This window comes from Oncorhynchus nerka, linkage group LG15 (assembly GCF_034236695.1).
Source record: "Oncorhynchus nerka isolate Pitt River linkage group LG15, Oner_Uvic_2.0, whole genome shotgun sequence".
NCBI lineage: Eukaryota > Metazoa > Chordata > Actinopteri > Salmoniformes > Salmonidae > Oncorhynchus > Oncorhynchus nerka.
Genome location: NC_088410.1, coordinates 26,521,321 through 26,537,822, shown reverse-complemented (window position 1 = coordinate 26,537,822; position 16,502 = coordinate 26,521,321). Strand labels below are relative to the sequence as shown.

Genomic DNA, 16,502 nt, shown 5'->3' with positions numbered 1-16,502 from the left:
CAGACCCTTTACTCAGTACTTTGTTGAAGCACCTTTGGCAGCGAATACAGCCTCAAGTCTTCTTGGGTATGACGCTACAAGCTTTTCACACCTGTATTTTGGGAGTTTCTCCCATTCTTCTCTGCAAATCCTCTCCAGCTCTGTCAGGTTGAATGGGGAGCGTTGCTGCATAGCTATTTTTTAGGTATTTTTAAACCTTCATTTAACTAGGCAAGTCAGTTAACACATTCTTATTTACAACGATGACCTAACCCGGACGACGCTGGGCCAATTGTGCACCACCCTATGGGACTCCCGATCACAGCCGGTTGTGATACAGACCGGGATCAAACCAGGGTCTGTAGTGACACCTCTAGCACTGAGATGCAGTGCCTTAGACCACTGTGGGAAGTCAATCCAGAGATGTTTGTTCGGGTTCAAGTCCGGGCTCTGGCTGACGTCTACGGACAATTCCTTCGACATCATGGTTTGGTGTTTGCTCTGACATGAACTGTCAGCTGTGGGACCTTATATTAACAGGTGTGTGCCTTTCCAAATCATGTCCAATCAATTGAATTAACCACAGTTGAACTCCAATCAAGTTGTCAAAACATCTCAAGGATGATCAATGGAAATCGGATGCACCTGAGCTCAAGAGTCTCATAGCAAAGATGCTGAATACCTATGTAAACAAGGTATTTTTTATTTGCAAGCATTTCTAAAAACCTGTTTTTCGCTTTGTCATTATGGGGTATTGTGTGTAGATTGAGGGAATTGTTTTATTGAATCCATTTTAGAATAAGGCTGTAACGTAAATGGGTCTGAATACTTTCCAAATGCTCTGTATAGTTGTGTTTTCACCCTCTAGAGTGTGTATGTTTTCACCCTCTAGAGTGTGTGTGTGTGTGTGTGTTTTCACCCTCGAGTGTGTGTGTGTGTTTTCACCCTATAGAGTGTGTGTGTGTGTTTTCACCCTCGTGTGTGTGTGTGTTTTCACCCTCGAGTGTGTGTGTTTTCACCCTCGAGTGTGTGTGTGTGTTTTCACCCTATAGAGTGTGTGTGTGTGTTTCACCCTATAGAGTGTGTGTGTGTTTTCACCCTCTAGAGTGTGTGTGTGTTTTCACCCTCTAGAGTGTGTGTGTGTTTTCACCTCCGTCATAAAGTTCCCTCTAGTAGGACTTTAGCCACCAGGAAGTTGTCCTACACTAGAAACCAATCAGTGGTGCGTTGGTCACTTACTCCCTCCCCTCGTGTGTGTTTGTGAGACCTGTGGGGGTGGGTGAGGATAAAGGGCCAGATAGAGACGAACACTCCTCTCAAACATCAACAGTCATCACCTCAGCACAGGTAAGAGACTCAATTCTTCTACTCCATGTAAAATAATACACAATACACAAACTTGAATGATATAATCATACTTGTCTGATGTGCTACATATAAACCCCATGAAAACCAGTACTTTCTTCAGTAAATAAACTAATACTCAATGTAATACATTTTGTGACACAGGTCACATTTGCATCTAATTTGCAACAGAAAGTCAGACCATATACATCCAAGGAAATTGTTCTATTTAACTGATACATTGTATAAAAAATATGTATTTTTTTGTCTGTAAGGAGATTATTTTTGGGATTAATAAATGACTTATTAACATGAACCAGGTTACTGTTGTTTGAACCTCCCTGTATCTAAGGGGAGAACTTTGCCCAATGGATGAAAGACTGGTTCACATTAAAGCTCTAACAGTCATGAGATCAAATGGCATCTTATTAATGACGAGTTAATATTTTGATGGTGCTGCTGCATTCTCATACACTAGTCATGTAACGAGAGGGAAACTGAGACTCCTGGGATGGTGTTGTTGATAAGTCACATTTAGGGCCAGTTTCATGGACACATGCTAGACGTAAATCTTCGTCCAGGGAACTCACCCTTACCTTTGTTTTAAGAACATGTCGTCTGGTAACATACTGCCTCTCAGTCTTGGTATTTCCTGGTCACGGGGACGTTTATGGCCCTGTGGGTACCAGGTTAAAGTTGTCAAAGTACACTAAAGACTGACGCATGAACAGCAATAAGGAACAAACCTTGTCATTGTGGCAATTAAAACTAGGCTTGGTCTCATTCAGTGACACTTCTCCAGTTCACGGGAAGCCAGCGAGCTGCTAGAGAAGAGGGTATAAACTAATACAGGATTGACATAACAATTCAAAAAGATATGTCTGGTTGTGTTGTGGAGTCTTTGCTATGATAATAAAGTATAATAGGCGACACTAGACAACTCTGGCCAAAACAACTAGGCTTGGACTCGTCCAGTGACACTTTTCCAATTCCCACGAAAGCCAACAAGCTACTGAAGAAACAGACCATAAAGATATTATGGGTCTGTGTATCTCATGGAGGTGTTTTCTATGCTACTGAACGTCAGTGACTGCCAGGAAGATTCTGATAAGACTCCTTGACTGTTCCAATAATACCAACGCCTGTAAAATACCTCTAGTAATAAAACATCCACTCTGAGCGTGTCCCAAATGACCCCTTATTCCATATTTTCTGCACTACTTTTTGCCCAGGACCCATTAATTAACAGTTATCTGCCAAGTAGCTTTGACTTCAAGTAAAAGAGATGGACTGGTACTGTTTTGCAAGGTGTGAAATCCGTATTACCAGTCTAAGGGTTTTTGAGGGGTGTTGGGACTAACAATTGAAATGAGGAAGCAAGCGATATTGTGATTGGTAGATCTTAGAATTTGGCTGGCAAACAACACAGCTTTACAAAATGGAAATGTTGGTTCGGTGGTTGTCTTTTCTGATTGTTCATTTCAATTCCAAACCCAGTTTATTTCTACATGAAAACAAATAAAATGCTAAATTTAGAGAGCATTTCTTTCGCCCCATAACCGTCTCCTTCTCCCTAGTTAATGTGTAACTAAAATGGTGGCTATGTCATTGTAACCTGACTCAGACAAGCCTGGTATAAAATCTTGTAACCAGACAGGTTGGCTGTCTAGTTACAACTCTTACAGCTTTATGTACACACACACACTGGCCTGAAACCGTAACTGACTGAATATTCTGCATGTCCAAGTCCATCTCCTAAACTCACTGTTGAAGTTTTGTTTTTCAGGAGAAGGAAACAACAGACGGCAAAGATGTGTTGCTCCGGGTTTCTCAAGATTATGATGTTCATCTTCAATGGAGCCATCTTTGTAAGATTCAACTTGTATTCAGCTAACATTCAATTATCCCCCATCTCCTATAATCCATCAGAATACTACCACCAAAACAGTCTATAGAAAGCTTCTGTTTTTAGCATAATATGCTATTAAATTCACTAAGGTTTTATAGTACTGAAAGAAGTTTGATGGCTTTGAATTAAGTTGTCACTTCCCCTGTCCTCTTTAGCACTCTGGACTTGTAGATGTTCACATAACTGCCATTTTGAACCCAAGTCTCCTGACCTGTTAGGGTCAATGAACCCTTAGATATTTTCAAGGTCATTCAGAGAGCAAACAGGATAAGAAAGTGCACTTCAGAACAGGAATGTGTCACATCCAAGTTCCACAGGGACCATAAATGACAGTCATATATTTGTGAGGATAGATTTGTGTATTGAGGAAAACTTTATCTAAACTCAGCAAAAAAATAAATGTCCTTTCACTGTCAACTGCGTTTATTTTCAGCAAACTTAACATGTGTAAATATTTGAATGAACATAACAAGATTTAACAATTGAGACATAAACTGAACAAGTTCCACAGACATGTGACTAACAGAAATGGAATAATATGTCCCTGAACAAAGGGGTGGGGGGGGTCAAAATCAAAAGTTAGTCAGTATCTGGTGTGGCCACCAGCTGCATTAAGTACTGCAGTGCATCTCCTCCTCATGGACTGCACAAGATTTGCCAGTTCTTGCTGTGAGATGTTACCCCACTCTTCTACCGAGGCACCTGCAAGTTTCCCAGACATTTCTGTGGGGAATGGCCCTAGCCCTCACCCTCCGATCCAACAGGTCCCATACGTGCTCAATAGGATTGAGATCCGGGCTCTTCGCTGGCCATGGCAGAACACGGACATTACTGTCTTGCAGGAAATCACGCACAGAACAAGCAGTATGGCTGGTGGCATTGTCATGCTGGAGGGTAATGTCAGGATGAGCCTGCAGGAAGGGTACCACATGAGGGAGGAGGATGTCTTCCCTGTAATGCACCACATTGACATTGCCTGAGTGACAACAAGCTTAGTCCGATGATGCTGTGACACACCACCCCAGACCATGACGGACCCTCCACCTCCAAATCGATCCCGCTCCAGAGTACAGGCCTCGGTGTAACGCTCATTCCTTCTATGATAAACGTGAATCCGACCATCATCCCTGGTGAGACAAAACCGTGACTCATCAGTGAAGAGCACTTTTTGCCAATCCTGTCTAGTCCAGCGACAGTGGGTTTGTGCCCATAGGCGACACTGTTGTCGGTGATGTCTGGTGAGGACCTGCTTTACAACAGGCTGTACCTGTCCCGCAGGTGTGATGTTCGAATGTACCGATCCTGTGCAGGTGTTGTTACACGTGGTCTGCCACTGCGAAGACGATCAGCTGTCCGTCCTGTCTCCCTAAAGTGCTGTCTTAGGTGTCTCACAGTACGGACATTGCAATTTATTGCCCTGGCCACATCTCCAGTCCTCATGCCTCCTTGCAGCATGCCTAAGGCACGTTCACCCAGATGAGCAGGGACCCTGGGTATCTTTAATTTGGTGTTTTTCAGGGTCAGTAGAAAGGCTTCTTTAGTGTCCTAAGTTTCCATAACTGTGACCTTAATTGCCTACCGTCTGTAAGCTGTTAGTGTCTTAACAACCATTCCACAAGTGCATGTTCATTAATGGTTTATGGTTCATTGAACAAATCAAATCAAATCAAATGTATTTATATAGCCCTTCGTACATCCGCTGATATCTCAAAGTGCTGTACAGAAACCCAGCCTAAAACCCCAAACAGCAAGCAGTGCAGATGTAGAAGCACGGTGGCTAGGAAAAACTCCCTAGAAAGGCAAGCATGGGAAACAGTGTTTAAACCCTTTACAAAGAGGATCTGTGAAGTTATTTGGATTTATACGAATTATCTTTGAAAGACAGGGTCCTGAAAAAGGGACATTTCTTTTTTTGCTGAGTTTATATACTCTCTGGTTATAATATTACCCAGAACTAATATTGTAAGTCATTTTTAGTCGCAGTGAGAAGATGAATTACCTGCCTTGTCATACTAGCTAATTACTGTGGGTTCGGGCTTTCTAAAATTGTGAAGTTAATGGTTACAGAGATGACCATATTTTGTATGATGTTGACAACATTTGCCCCACTTATATTCATCTTTTCTCCACAACGCATTCTAATGATATGGTTTAGAGTTTTCAAAGAACATTCAAAGTATACTCCCTGTACTCTTCATCAACATTTTCCCAAACACTAAAACTATCCCCTCCCCCTATTTCTCCTCTTTCTCTCTCCCACCTCCCTGTTGTGTGTATCAGTTGGCAGGTGTGGCCATCCTGGCAGTGGGGGTGTGGGTGAAGGTGGACAGTGGCTCTCTACTGGGAGTACTGGACAACATTAAGGACGCCCCAGCAGAACTGGGCCAGCTGGCTAACGTGGCCTACCTGCTCATGGGGGTCGGAGGGGTCCTGCTGATCATGGGCTTCCTAGGGTGCTGTGGAGCCATGAAGGAGTCCAGGTGTATGCTGATGCTGGTGTGTCATCTTTGACCATTGAATATAAATATTCAGAAATCGATTTAATACAAATACCAACTTGACTTTTACTCTGTTTATTTTTGAATATACATACTGGTATGGAAAGATTAATTCATTATTTGTTACTTTAAAAAAAATAATGTTTTGTGCAAAATGACTTTCTTTGTTGATATACACAATTATATATTTATAGAATTTTGACCTTTGATCTAATGTGATAGTTTTGACCCATTGCCTTTTGCTTTGTTATGAAGCCCTGAATGTATGCTTGTCTGGCGCCATTTTGTTTCGTTCCAGTTCTTTAACATCATCCTGACCTGCCATCATATTGGTCATCATTTTGACCCTTTGTTTTTCTTCCCATCAAACCCTTAACCCCTGTATGCTTGTCTGTTCCTTTCCAGTTCTTCATCATCATCCTGATCATATTCATTGCAGAGGTGGCTGGGTGCGTGGTGGTCCTCGTCTTCCAACCACTGGTAGGTAGTTATTAACACTGTATGGGCCCTGGTCAAAGCAGTGCACTGATTAGTAAATAGGGGGAACGTTTGAAACTTTATTTGGCTGTGCTGCTGGTGGTTATTGGCAGATGAAAACAGTTTTTATACAGTAGTAAATCAAATAGCCTAATGTTGGGACAATAAAGATTTTCTGAATTTGTGGAAATGGGTTTGTGTTCTGTTTTGTATGTTTTAGGCTAAGGAAGTTCTTGAGGACCTTAGTGAGAAGGTTGTTGACAGCATTCAAAGAGACTATGGGAAGGATGAGAGCCTGACTTCACTGTGGAATGGTACCATGGAACGGGTATACTTCATTCATTCACACTACTATATTAAGTTGTGAATTTACTGCCACTCTGCCAGTGGATGTTATTAGTGCACTTCTGTGTATCCAATAAATGCACATGTTCTTATGCAGATTATTTACAGGTTTCAGAGAAGGCAGTGGTGCTTGGCTACGCTAGTTGCTTACTGTGTTCTGTAGATGCTACCATGTCATAATGATTTGTGTCTCTGTGCTTCCCTCCTAGTTCAAGTGCTGTGGATACCGCAATTACACAGACTTCGATGGATCCCCTTTCCAAGAGAACCCAACTAACCCTACGTACCCATCAACATGTTGTAGTAAAACTGAAACCTGTGCAGCTGCTGCTGCTAAACGCTCGGTACAGATATCTAACAGTACAATACAGGGTCTTCCGATGTGCTGTGTTTAGACCAGGAGGGTTTCCTTACACTTTGGTTGGGTCACATAGTCATGAACATCTCCTGCCCCTGGCTAGGTTTTACATTTAATAGCCTGTGTGTGTGTGTTTATAATCATTGAATCCCCATGCAGCTATCTAATTCTAATACTGGAGTGCTGTTTCCTCCCCAGAATGTCATTGGCTGCTTTACCATGTTGCTGAACCTGATAGAGGACAACGCTGTCATCATTGGAGCTGTTGGACTCGGCATCGCTGCGCTTGAGGTACAGTACACCTGTTACAATACTATCAGCATCCCAAATAGCATCCTATTCCCTACATAGTGCACAACGTTTCACCAGAGCCCTATGGTTCAGGAGTAGTGCATTATAAAGGTATTAGGGTGCAATTTGGGCCCTAGTCAAAATTAATGCACTCTCAAGGGATTAGGATGCCATTTGGAACGTAACCATTATATTCTGTTAACACTTGTGACGTGTCATCGTTTCAGATTGCTGCCATGGTGGTGTCAATGGTTCTCTACCAACAGATTGGTAACAAGTAGCACTGAGGACCCCGACATCCAGGACCACGCCTGTTTAACCATCATCATTGCCTCACCTTGACACCTTCAGTCGACATGTTTAATTTCAAACACCAAAGATTATTAAAATATTTCAATTATAAAAGAAAAACAAGAGAGGAAGGAGCGTTGTTCAAAACCCTGTAGTGACTCGATCACCTCCGTGGTATATCAACAATATCTGTATACTGTATAGGGCCTACTGTATGCATTCAGTACTTATTTATCTGTAAATTAGATTCCTTTATCTCTATCCTTATTTGTTTCTTGCTGAAGCTGAAGACTTTACATGATGTTTTGAGAAGGTAATTGCTTTACACTTGCTCTAACTGGCAAGACTTTATTTTAATTTTTTATTCAACAGTCTTGAATGGATATACAGTGTCTCATTTTGTACATATAAATATTGAAGTTTAGAAATTACCACATTCAATCTGACTTGTTTATTTCTTGTTCTATTCTTTACGAGGAAATTAAACATGTTCTTATTTGCAATAGTTTCTCAATCATATTCACCTAAAGTTGGCATCTACTAGGCTACTTTTTAGATCAGACTTGCAGATTTGGTGCCTCTTTTTAAATCCCTACTGATGACAAGACTTTTATGAAGATGCTTTTAATGTATGATTTTAATTAGCTATTAGCAAATAGCTATTTTTTAATTCTCCTTCCTCCTGTCTTTGTTAGTATTTTTATTTTATGATATGAAGCACTTTTACTTGAAATTGACAGCCTGGTCTCAGACTAGATGTAACTACTTTTTTTTTTTTTTAAACTTTTGGTATGGTTACATAACAGATGGTTAATTAAATGAAAGCAGGGTGGTTGACTGGGTGGGCGTATAAGGTGAACGTCTAGCAACCCAAAGGTTGAGAGTTTGAACCTCATCACGGACAACTTTAGAAACTGCTTACTACATTTTTGCTACTTTGCAACTGCTTAACATGCTAGCTAACCCTTCCCCTAACCCTTTTAGCTAACCATAACCATTTTAGCTAACCATTTCCCTGACCTTAACCCTGAACCCTAGCCTAGCTAACATTAGCCAGCTAGCTAAAGTTAGCCACCTAGCTATATTTTGGAACATATTGTATGTTTTATTGTAATTTGTAACATATCATACGAAATGGGTGGTGAACATCCTTAAATTAATACATACCCTACAAAACGTAACATATCATACTATATACAGTGTCTTTCGAAAGTATTCAGACCCCTTGACTTTTTCCACATTTTGTTACGTTACTGGTTTATTCTAAAATGTATTAAATTGCTTTCCCTCCCTCAATCTACACACAGTACCCCATAATGACAAAGCAAAAATATTTATAAAAACTGATATCCCATTTACATAAGTATTTAGACCCTTTACTCAGTACTTTGTTGAAGCACCTTTTGCAGCGATTACAGCATCGAGTCTTCTTGGGTATGACTCTACAAGCTTGGCAGACCTGTATTTGGGGAGTTTCTCCCATTCTTCTCTGCAGATCCTCTCAAGCTCTGTCAAGTTAGATGGGGAGCATTGCTGCACAGCTATTTTCAGGTCTCCCCAGAGACTTTCGATCGGGTTCAAGTCCGGGCTCTGGCTGTGCCACTCAAGGACATTCAGAGACTTGTCCCGAAGCCAGTCCTATGTTGTCTTGGCTGTGTGTTTAGGGTTGTTGTCCTGTTGGAAGGTGAACCATTGCCCCAGTCTGAGGTCCCGAGCGCTCTGGAGCAGGTTTTCATCAAGGATCTCTCTGTACTTTGCACCGTTCATCTTTCCCTCATACCTGACTTGTCTCCCAGTACCTTCCACTGAAAAAGATCCCCACAGCATGATACTGTCACCACCATGCTTCACCGTTGGGATGGTGCCAGGTTTCCTCCAGACGTGAAGCTTGGCATTAAGGCCAAAGAGTTCAATCTTGGCTTCATCAGACCAGAAAATCTTGTTTCTCATGGTCTGAGAGTCCTTTAGGTGCCTTTGGGCAAACTCCAAGCGGGCTGTCATGTGCCTTTTCATGAGGAGTGGCTCCCGTCTGGCCACTCTACTATAAAGGCCTGATTGGTGGAGTGCTGAAGAGATGGTTGTCCTTCTGGAAGGTTCTCCCATCTCCACATAGGAGCTCTGGTGCTCTGACAGATTGACCATCAGGTTCTTGGTCACCTCCCTGACCAAGGCCCTTCTCCCCCGATTGCTCAGTTTGGCCAGGTGGCCAAATCTAGGAAGAGTCTCTGTGGTTCCAAACTTCTTCCATTTAAGAATGATGGAGGCCACTGTGTTCTTGTGGACCTTCAAGGCTGCAGACATTTTTTGATATCCTTCCCCAGATCTGTGCCTTGGCACAACCCTGTCTCGGAGGTCTACGGACAATTCCTTCGACCTCAAGGCTTGGTTTTTTGCTCTGACATGCACTGTCAACTGTGGGACCTTATTGACACAGGTGTGTGCCTTTCCAAATCATGTACAATGAATTGAATTTACCACAGGTGGTTTCCAAACAAGTTGTAGAAGAATCTCAAGGATGATCAATGGAAACAGGATCCATTTCGAGTCTCATAGAAAATATGCTGAATACTTAAGTAAATAAGGTATTTGCTTTTTATTTTAAATACACTTGCTAACATTTCTAAAAACCTGTTTTCGCTTTGTCATTATGGGATATTGTGTGTAGATTGCTGAGGGGATAAAAAAATATATATTTTAGAATAAGGCTAACGTAACAAAATGTGGAAAAAGTCAAGGGGTCTGAATACTTTCCGATGGGCTGTAGAGTGTCATAGATTTACATACAGAATAGTATGAAATGCTCTGCGACAAGGTTGCTATTGAAAAGCACAATAGAAATAAAGTTAATGTTGTATCCTCGAGCTACATCTATTGTTACAAAATGTTAATTGTGACACCTCTGATTATGACCTTATGAACTGCGTTGCCCTGGGAAACGGATGCGCATTACCATGAAGGTTCGTGCTCGTGCCCCTGTCAAAAGAAGATACCAATAGCAAGTTAGCTTGTCAGCTGGGCTAGCTAAATACCACTTGTAGCCTACAAAAAGGCCATTAAGAATGCAAGTGCAACTCATTAATTTGTCAATTATTGAACAGCTAATAAGGAATTTCATAACTTTTAGCTTTTGCCTTTGGTCAATTTTAAAGTTTTTCTGATACAGTAGCTAGCTAGCTAACGTTGTTTAACTAGCTAAAAATGCAAATTTTTCAAAATGAATATGAAATATCCAAGCCTATAGTAGCTAGTTAACTTTGGATAACATTATTTTTTGCATGTAATGAGTGTTTGTCATGTCAATGATGGATAACAATTCAACAACAACGTTGAGTATTGAACATTTCCAGATTATTGGTCTATGTGAAAAATGTTAACCTGTATGTATGGTTTCCGTAGATTGAACCAACCGGTTCATGACATTACAGCGCTGTCAGCCATGTCCAGACTACATCACCTGTATGGCCTGTTGAGGTACCTGATGATGTTACTCAGTGGCATCATATTTGTAAGTGCATCGTTTTTTGTGTGCTTTTTGGGGAGGTTATCTGTAGATTATACCAAAAGAGGCTATTAGGCTGGACCTCAATCAAACCCACACTGCAGAACGATTACATTCACTACAACATGTAGGTTGGAGTGAAAGTTCGATAGAATCATCAGACCACAGGGAATCAGAGAATCTCCTTTGAGTCTCCATGGTGCTGCTTTTTAGGATGTCAATCTAAATTAATGTATTTATGGTTGTTTGTAATTTGAACTTGCATTTGAATCATTATGTGTTATTGTTTTTACCATTGAGGACCACTTTGGAAACAAGCGTTTTAATGAATACTTTCAAGTGATATCCTCTGGGTCCATATTGTACACTTTGTTGTATATGTCTGTTACCCAAAATAAATTCAATTCAAGTAGCTTTTTAGTCCAAGACTATGCTTAATCGGTTCTAGGAAACTGGCCCTATGTGTTACAGATGGTATGCTCAGGATAGTCCAACGTTTTAAATTCAATATAGTTTAGTTGAGGCCCTGCATTCATTTCAGAATCTAGTTTGAACAACACTTAGCCCGCGTCTACAGTAATTGTTGGGGAAAACTCGATAATGATGCATCAATATGATCAATCTCATGTTAATTCACCCAATCAGTATGTCCAATGTCAATACACTCTATCAATACCCTTTACATTTTTTTTTTTTTACCTTTGTTAAGAACAAATTATTATTTTCAATGACAACCCACTGTTCCTAGGCTAACTGCCTGTTCAGGGGCAGAACGGCAGATTTGTACCTTGTCAGCTCAGGGATTTGAACTTGCAACCTTTCGGTTACTAGTCCAACGCTCTAACAACCAGGCTACCCTCAATCTCATGGATGCGCTTCTCATTCTCTACCCCAATATGGTCGCCTGACCAGTTCCCCCACTGTCTGGGACACTGTCTTAAATCAGAAGGTTCTACAATCTAGTCATTCTAACTCTATGGTCCATCTCTTCCCCCATCCAGGTGAGTGGCCTTGTGCTGTTTGGCCTAGGCGTGTGGATTAGGTACGGGGCGGCCACCTTTGTCCAGGTGATGGGCTCTTTCTCGGCACAGCTGGTGACCATCAGCTATGTGTGTATGTGCCTGGGGGCCATCCTGTCTCTGCTGGGGTTCATTGGCTGCTACGGGGCCTGGAGCGAGAACCGCTGCCTCATCTTGCTGGTAAGAGACCGTGAATCCCAAACCACCCCCTCGCCCTGACCAATTGGCTCTCAGGGCCCTCTGTTGACACGTGTTGTTGTCAAAACTCTGAGGGTGACTTCCAGAGGGTGACAAGGGGGTCAATAAACTCTATCTTCTGGACACACTCGTGACTTGAAGGAGGCAATTCATGTTTCACTTTTAAATAATAAAACAAACATGAAATTCAAATGAGCAAATTCCCCTGTCGTTTTACAAGATATAAACCTCATCGACAGTATAACATGGGGGGGCTACCATTTGGGGCTCAGTCTAGAAGAAAGGTGGGTCACTTTTGTGGAGTGTAGTCTTCATAAAGTCTTGGTAATGGTTGAGAGTCTGTTAGAAGGAGCCATTTTGGCCTACTTATTTGGTTGTTGTGTTGTGTAGTCTATACCCTTGTTTCTCAAACCTCTCCTCGGGGACTCCCAGATGTTTCACAATTTTGTTGTAGCCCTGAACTAGCACACCTGGGCCACGTTCAGTTGCCAAATGTTGTTGAACATTGCAGATAGTGAAGCCATGAGTATAGCAGACATGATTCCTTTTTCCACATGTTGGAGAGGCATGTTTGTTCTACATAACATATTTCTATCTGAACGTTCCAAGATGTTGTGTCCTTCTGAACGGATTTAAGTAGTCAATCAAGGGCTTGATTATTAGTTGAATCAGATGTGCTAGGCAAGTTCCACAGAGAAATTTGATGGTTGCTCTATAGTCTTTGTGTATTCCACTTAAAGAGATTTAATGGGATCTTAAGCATTTACGAATTCGTAACATATCGTACGAATTGGAATTGCTAACATAGCATAAGAATTGCATGATTTAAAAAATATATATATTTTTAGGACGTAGCATATCATTCGAAATGGATGACGTTGTACAAAATTGTGCACACTTTTCAGGCGCCTGTTTTGGCTCGTTGAGCGCTACCTTCAAAACTACTGGGTGAAATTATACAAAACATCTGTAGCGTAACTTTAATTTGTACACTAGATGGAACTATATGTTGGGTCACAGGAGACCAGGAAGTGGGAATGCACAGGTATGGAGAGTGTACAGTTCTTACCCTGCTCACCTTTGGAACTATGGTGTGGTTGATTCTAACCCTCTCCTTGATCTGACAGTATTTCTTCATCGTGTCCATGATGTTTACAGCTGAGGTTACTGGGGTTATTTTCATCTTGGTGTACAAAGATCTGGTAAGCACAGACGATCCACTCTCACGCCCTCACTGGCTCAACTGTAACTATAATAACGTGCAAAACACAGATTATCCACTCACCCTCACTGTTTAAACTGTAAAGAAGATGCCATACAAAGCACATACGATCCACTCACACCCTCACTGTCTAAACTGCAAAATAAAAACTGTACGAAGCATAGATAATCCACATTGACCCTATCCTCACTGTCTAAACTTCATCAAAGATACTGTACAATGCACAGATGATCTATTCACTTTCACTATCTAAACTGCAACAAAGAAACTGTACAAAGCACAGATGATTCACACACAGCCTTACTGTCTGAACTGCTACAAAAATGCTGTAAAGTTTTCTTGGTGGGATTAACAGTCAAGCACTGGGGTTAATGATTGGGCGACTTCCTGTGTTTCAGGTGGAGGTTATGATTCGTGGAGCCAGTAAGGACTCTTTACGGATGTCCTATATGGGACCAACGGCTTCAGACCCCATATCAACAGCCTGGAACACCATCATGGTCCATGTGAGTGGGCTATGTGAACTCTGACTTTAAAGGGGCAATCAGCAGTTGCTACATTCATTTTTTGGACTTATAAATTATTTATATATATACCCATTGATTCTTGAAGTTTATAACTTATAAATGCCTCATGAGCTTAGTTCAGAACCCAAAATATACTGTAAGCTTGTTTTACTCCAATGTTTGTGAACAAAGTAAATGTAAACAAACACTATATAGCCTAAAAACATTGTTACAACTATGATGTTGATATCATGGATGATCAGTCCTTGAATCCATATCTCTGTTTATGAATTTGAGAGTAGTTATATTTCTCTAGCCTCATCCCTCAGCTTTTTACCAAAACGGGTGGGGGGGACGCTTTGTCATTGTTTTTACTGCTGATTGCTGCTTAATACCAGTAGGATCTACCATACCCTGGGTACCAGTCTATCATTCCACTCCTTGCCTCCCTTTGTCATGCCAAACTTTATCATATGACACGAACTACAAGGAGTGCAATGTTTGCACTAAACAGGTCTGGTTTTCAGACTAGAGCTACCATTCTTCACTGTATATGTGCAAAAGCTCCGGAAGAAACATGTAAGCCCATCGAAATTGTCAATGGGAACCAATAGAAGCCCACCTGTTTCACTGTCTCAACGTTCTGCCTTTCTCTACTGTGTGCAGTACAAGTGCTGTGGCTTTGACAACTCCACGGATGACTTCAAGAACTCCGTGTTCAGTGCTAACACTGGCCTGTTGTACCCCAAGACGTGCTGTGTTGACCTGACGAGCACCGCCTGCGACGGCCTCGACACCACCCAGGGCCTGATACACCCAAAGGTAGGGTAGACTTTTCCACATGAATAAGCCGAGCCAAACCAAGCTGTACCGAGCTGGCCTGGTTACACATCCACCATAGCTGGAACGACTTTGACCCCTTTCACTCTATCGTGTTGACCCACATCAAAATGTTCTGGTTTGGATATTTTCTTACATTTGTCTTTTTCAGCATGGTTCCAGAAACTATGGTGGATGTAGCAGTGTCAAAAGCCATTACTCCGTTGCCTATTTCTAAGGGCCAAATCCTAACTTGGGTAGTGGCCATGTCTTGTGAAGGAACAGATGGTGACGTCCTCTTTATCTATCTGTCGGTCACCAGAGCTGCATTACCAAACTGATCAATGTGATCCGGGACCAGAGCGTCATCTTTGGCTCCACTGCTTCTGGGATCTGTGTCATGGAGGTAAGTGTCCTTTCAGATTAGCCCAAATTTATATGGTGAGATTTGCCCAAACTTACACTACCGTTCAAAAGTTTGGGGTCACTTAGAAATTACCTTGTTTTTGTCCATTAAAATAACATAAAATTGATCAGAAATACAGTGTAGACATTGTTAATGTTGTAAATGACTATTGTAGCTGGAAACGGCTGATTTCTTTTAATGGAATATCTCCACAGAGGCCCATTATCAGCAACCATCACTCTTGTGTTCCAATGGCACGTTGTGTTAGCTAATCCAAGTTTATCATTTTAAAAGGCTAATTGATCATTAGAAAACCCTTTTGCAATTATGTTTTGCACAGCTGAAAATTGTTGTTCTGATTAAAGAAGCAATAAAACTGGCCTTATTTAGACTAGTTGAGTATCTGGAGCATCAGCATTTGGGGGTTCGATTACAGGCTCAAAATGGCCAGAAACAAAGAACTTTCTTCTGAAACTCGTCAGTGTATTCTTGTTCTGAGAAATGTCATTCAGTAGTGGATGCATGACACTGTTCTCCTCAGAGACTCCACAACCACTAACACCACCCCAACACAAATGAACTGAAACATTAACTTAGCCTCAAAGATAGACTTTTGTGTTAAAACATAGTTTCCACATGCAGTGTGTGTGTGTGTGTGTGTGTGTGTGTGTGTGTGTGTGCGCGTGCTCGATGTGAGCAACCCCATTACCACATGAGTGAACTCAGCAAAGCCAGCTAAACCTATTTCAGAAGAGTCAAAGTTAGACAGAGATATAGTTTCCCTTCCGTGGCCTGTGTTAATGACGCTTCAATGTGTTTCCCGCGGCCAAATACGTGTGTGTGGTTTTTGTTGTGTGTGTCTGTTTCAGTTGGCGTCCATGATGGTGTCAGTAGTGTTGTTCGTCAGACTAGGCAACACCTATTATTAGACCAGCAGCAACACAGAGAACAGAGCCTGACCCAGGCATGGTAGGTCAACCAGACCAGAGACAACACCATAATAAATTAAACTTGCAGATGAAGCCTCCTTGTCAGTAGACTGTGGTTATTGTGGTGCTTAGGGATTGCTTAGGGTTTATGGTGGATGTGGGAGGGTGGGTGTGTCTCTCTGTATGTGAATTTGTGATGATTAACAGTCTAGTGAACGGGAAAACTCTTTGACAACTACTCCCTCTTGTGGAATATATCTGTCAGTGTCAGAGGCAGAATCACAGTATCATGGTCAGTCACATGTCTGGGAACATTGAGTTATAATATAATAATATATGCCATTTAGCAGACACTTTAATCCAAAGGGGTTTACGGTAGTGCGTGCATACATTTTTGTTCTCCTTAACAGTC

General features: G+C 41.6%; 2 protein-coding genes across 2 annotated transcripts; both read left to right on the top strand.

Annotated features, from left to right (window-relative positions):
* Positions 1-1,219: 1,219 nt before the first annotated feature.
* On the top strand, positions 1,220-7,933 carry LOC115103654 (tetraspanin-1-like). The gene is made up of 8 exons (XM_029624494.2): positions 1,220-1,326; positions 3,110-3,191; positions 5,513-5,728; positions 6,136-6,210; positions 6,428-6,535; positions 6,762-6,896; positions 7,109-7,201; positions 7,429-7,933. Exons 2-8 carry the CDS (start codon positions 3,135-3,137, stop codon positions 7,480-7,482), a joined length of 738 nt encoding a protein of 245 aa, XP_029480354.2. The 5' UTR covers positions 1,220-1,326; positions 3,110-3,134; the 3' UTR covers positions 7,483-7,933.
* A 2,720-nt stretch (positions 7,934-10,653) lies between these two features.
* Positions 10,654-16,171, top strand: LOC115121393 (tetraspanin-16-like). Its single transcript, XM_065000777.1, has 7 exons — positions 10,654-10,997; positions 11,993-12,190; positions 13,336-13,410; positions 13,829-13,936; positions 14,603-14,758; positions 15,078-15,161; positions 16,031-16,171. The coding sequence occupies exons 1-7, from the start codon at positions 10,860-10,862 to the stop codon at positions 16,088-16,090; spliced, it is 819 nt and encodes a 272-aa protein (XP_064856849.1). The 5' UTR covers positions 10,654-10,859; the 3' UTR covers positions 16,091-16,171.
* The last annotated feature ends 331 nt before the right edge of the window (positions 16,172-16,502 follow it).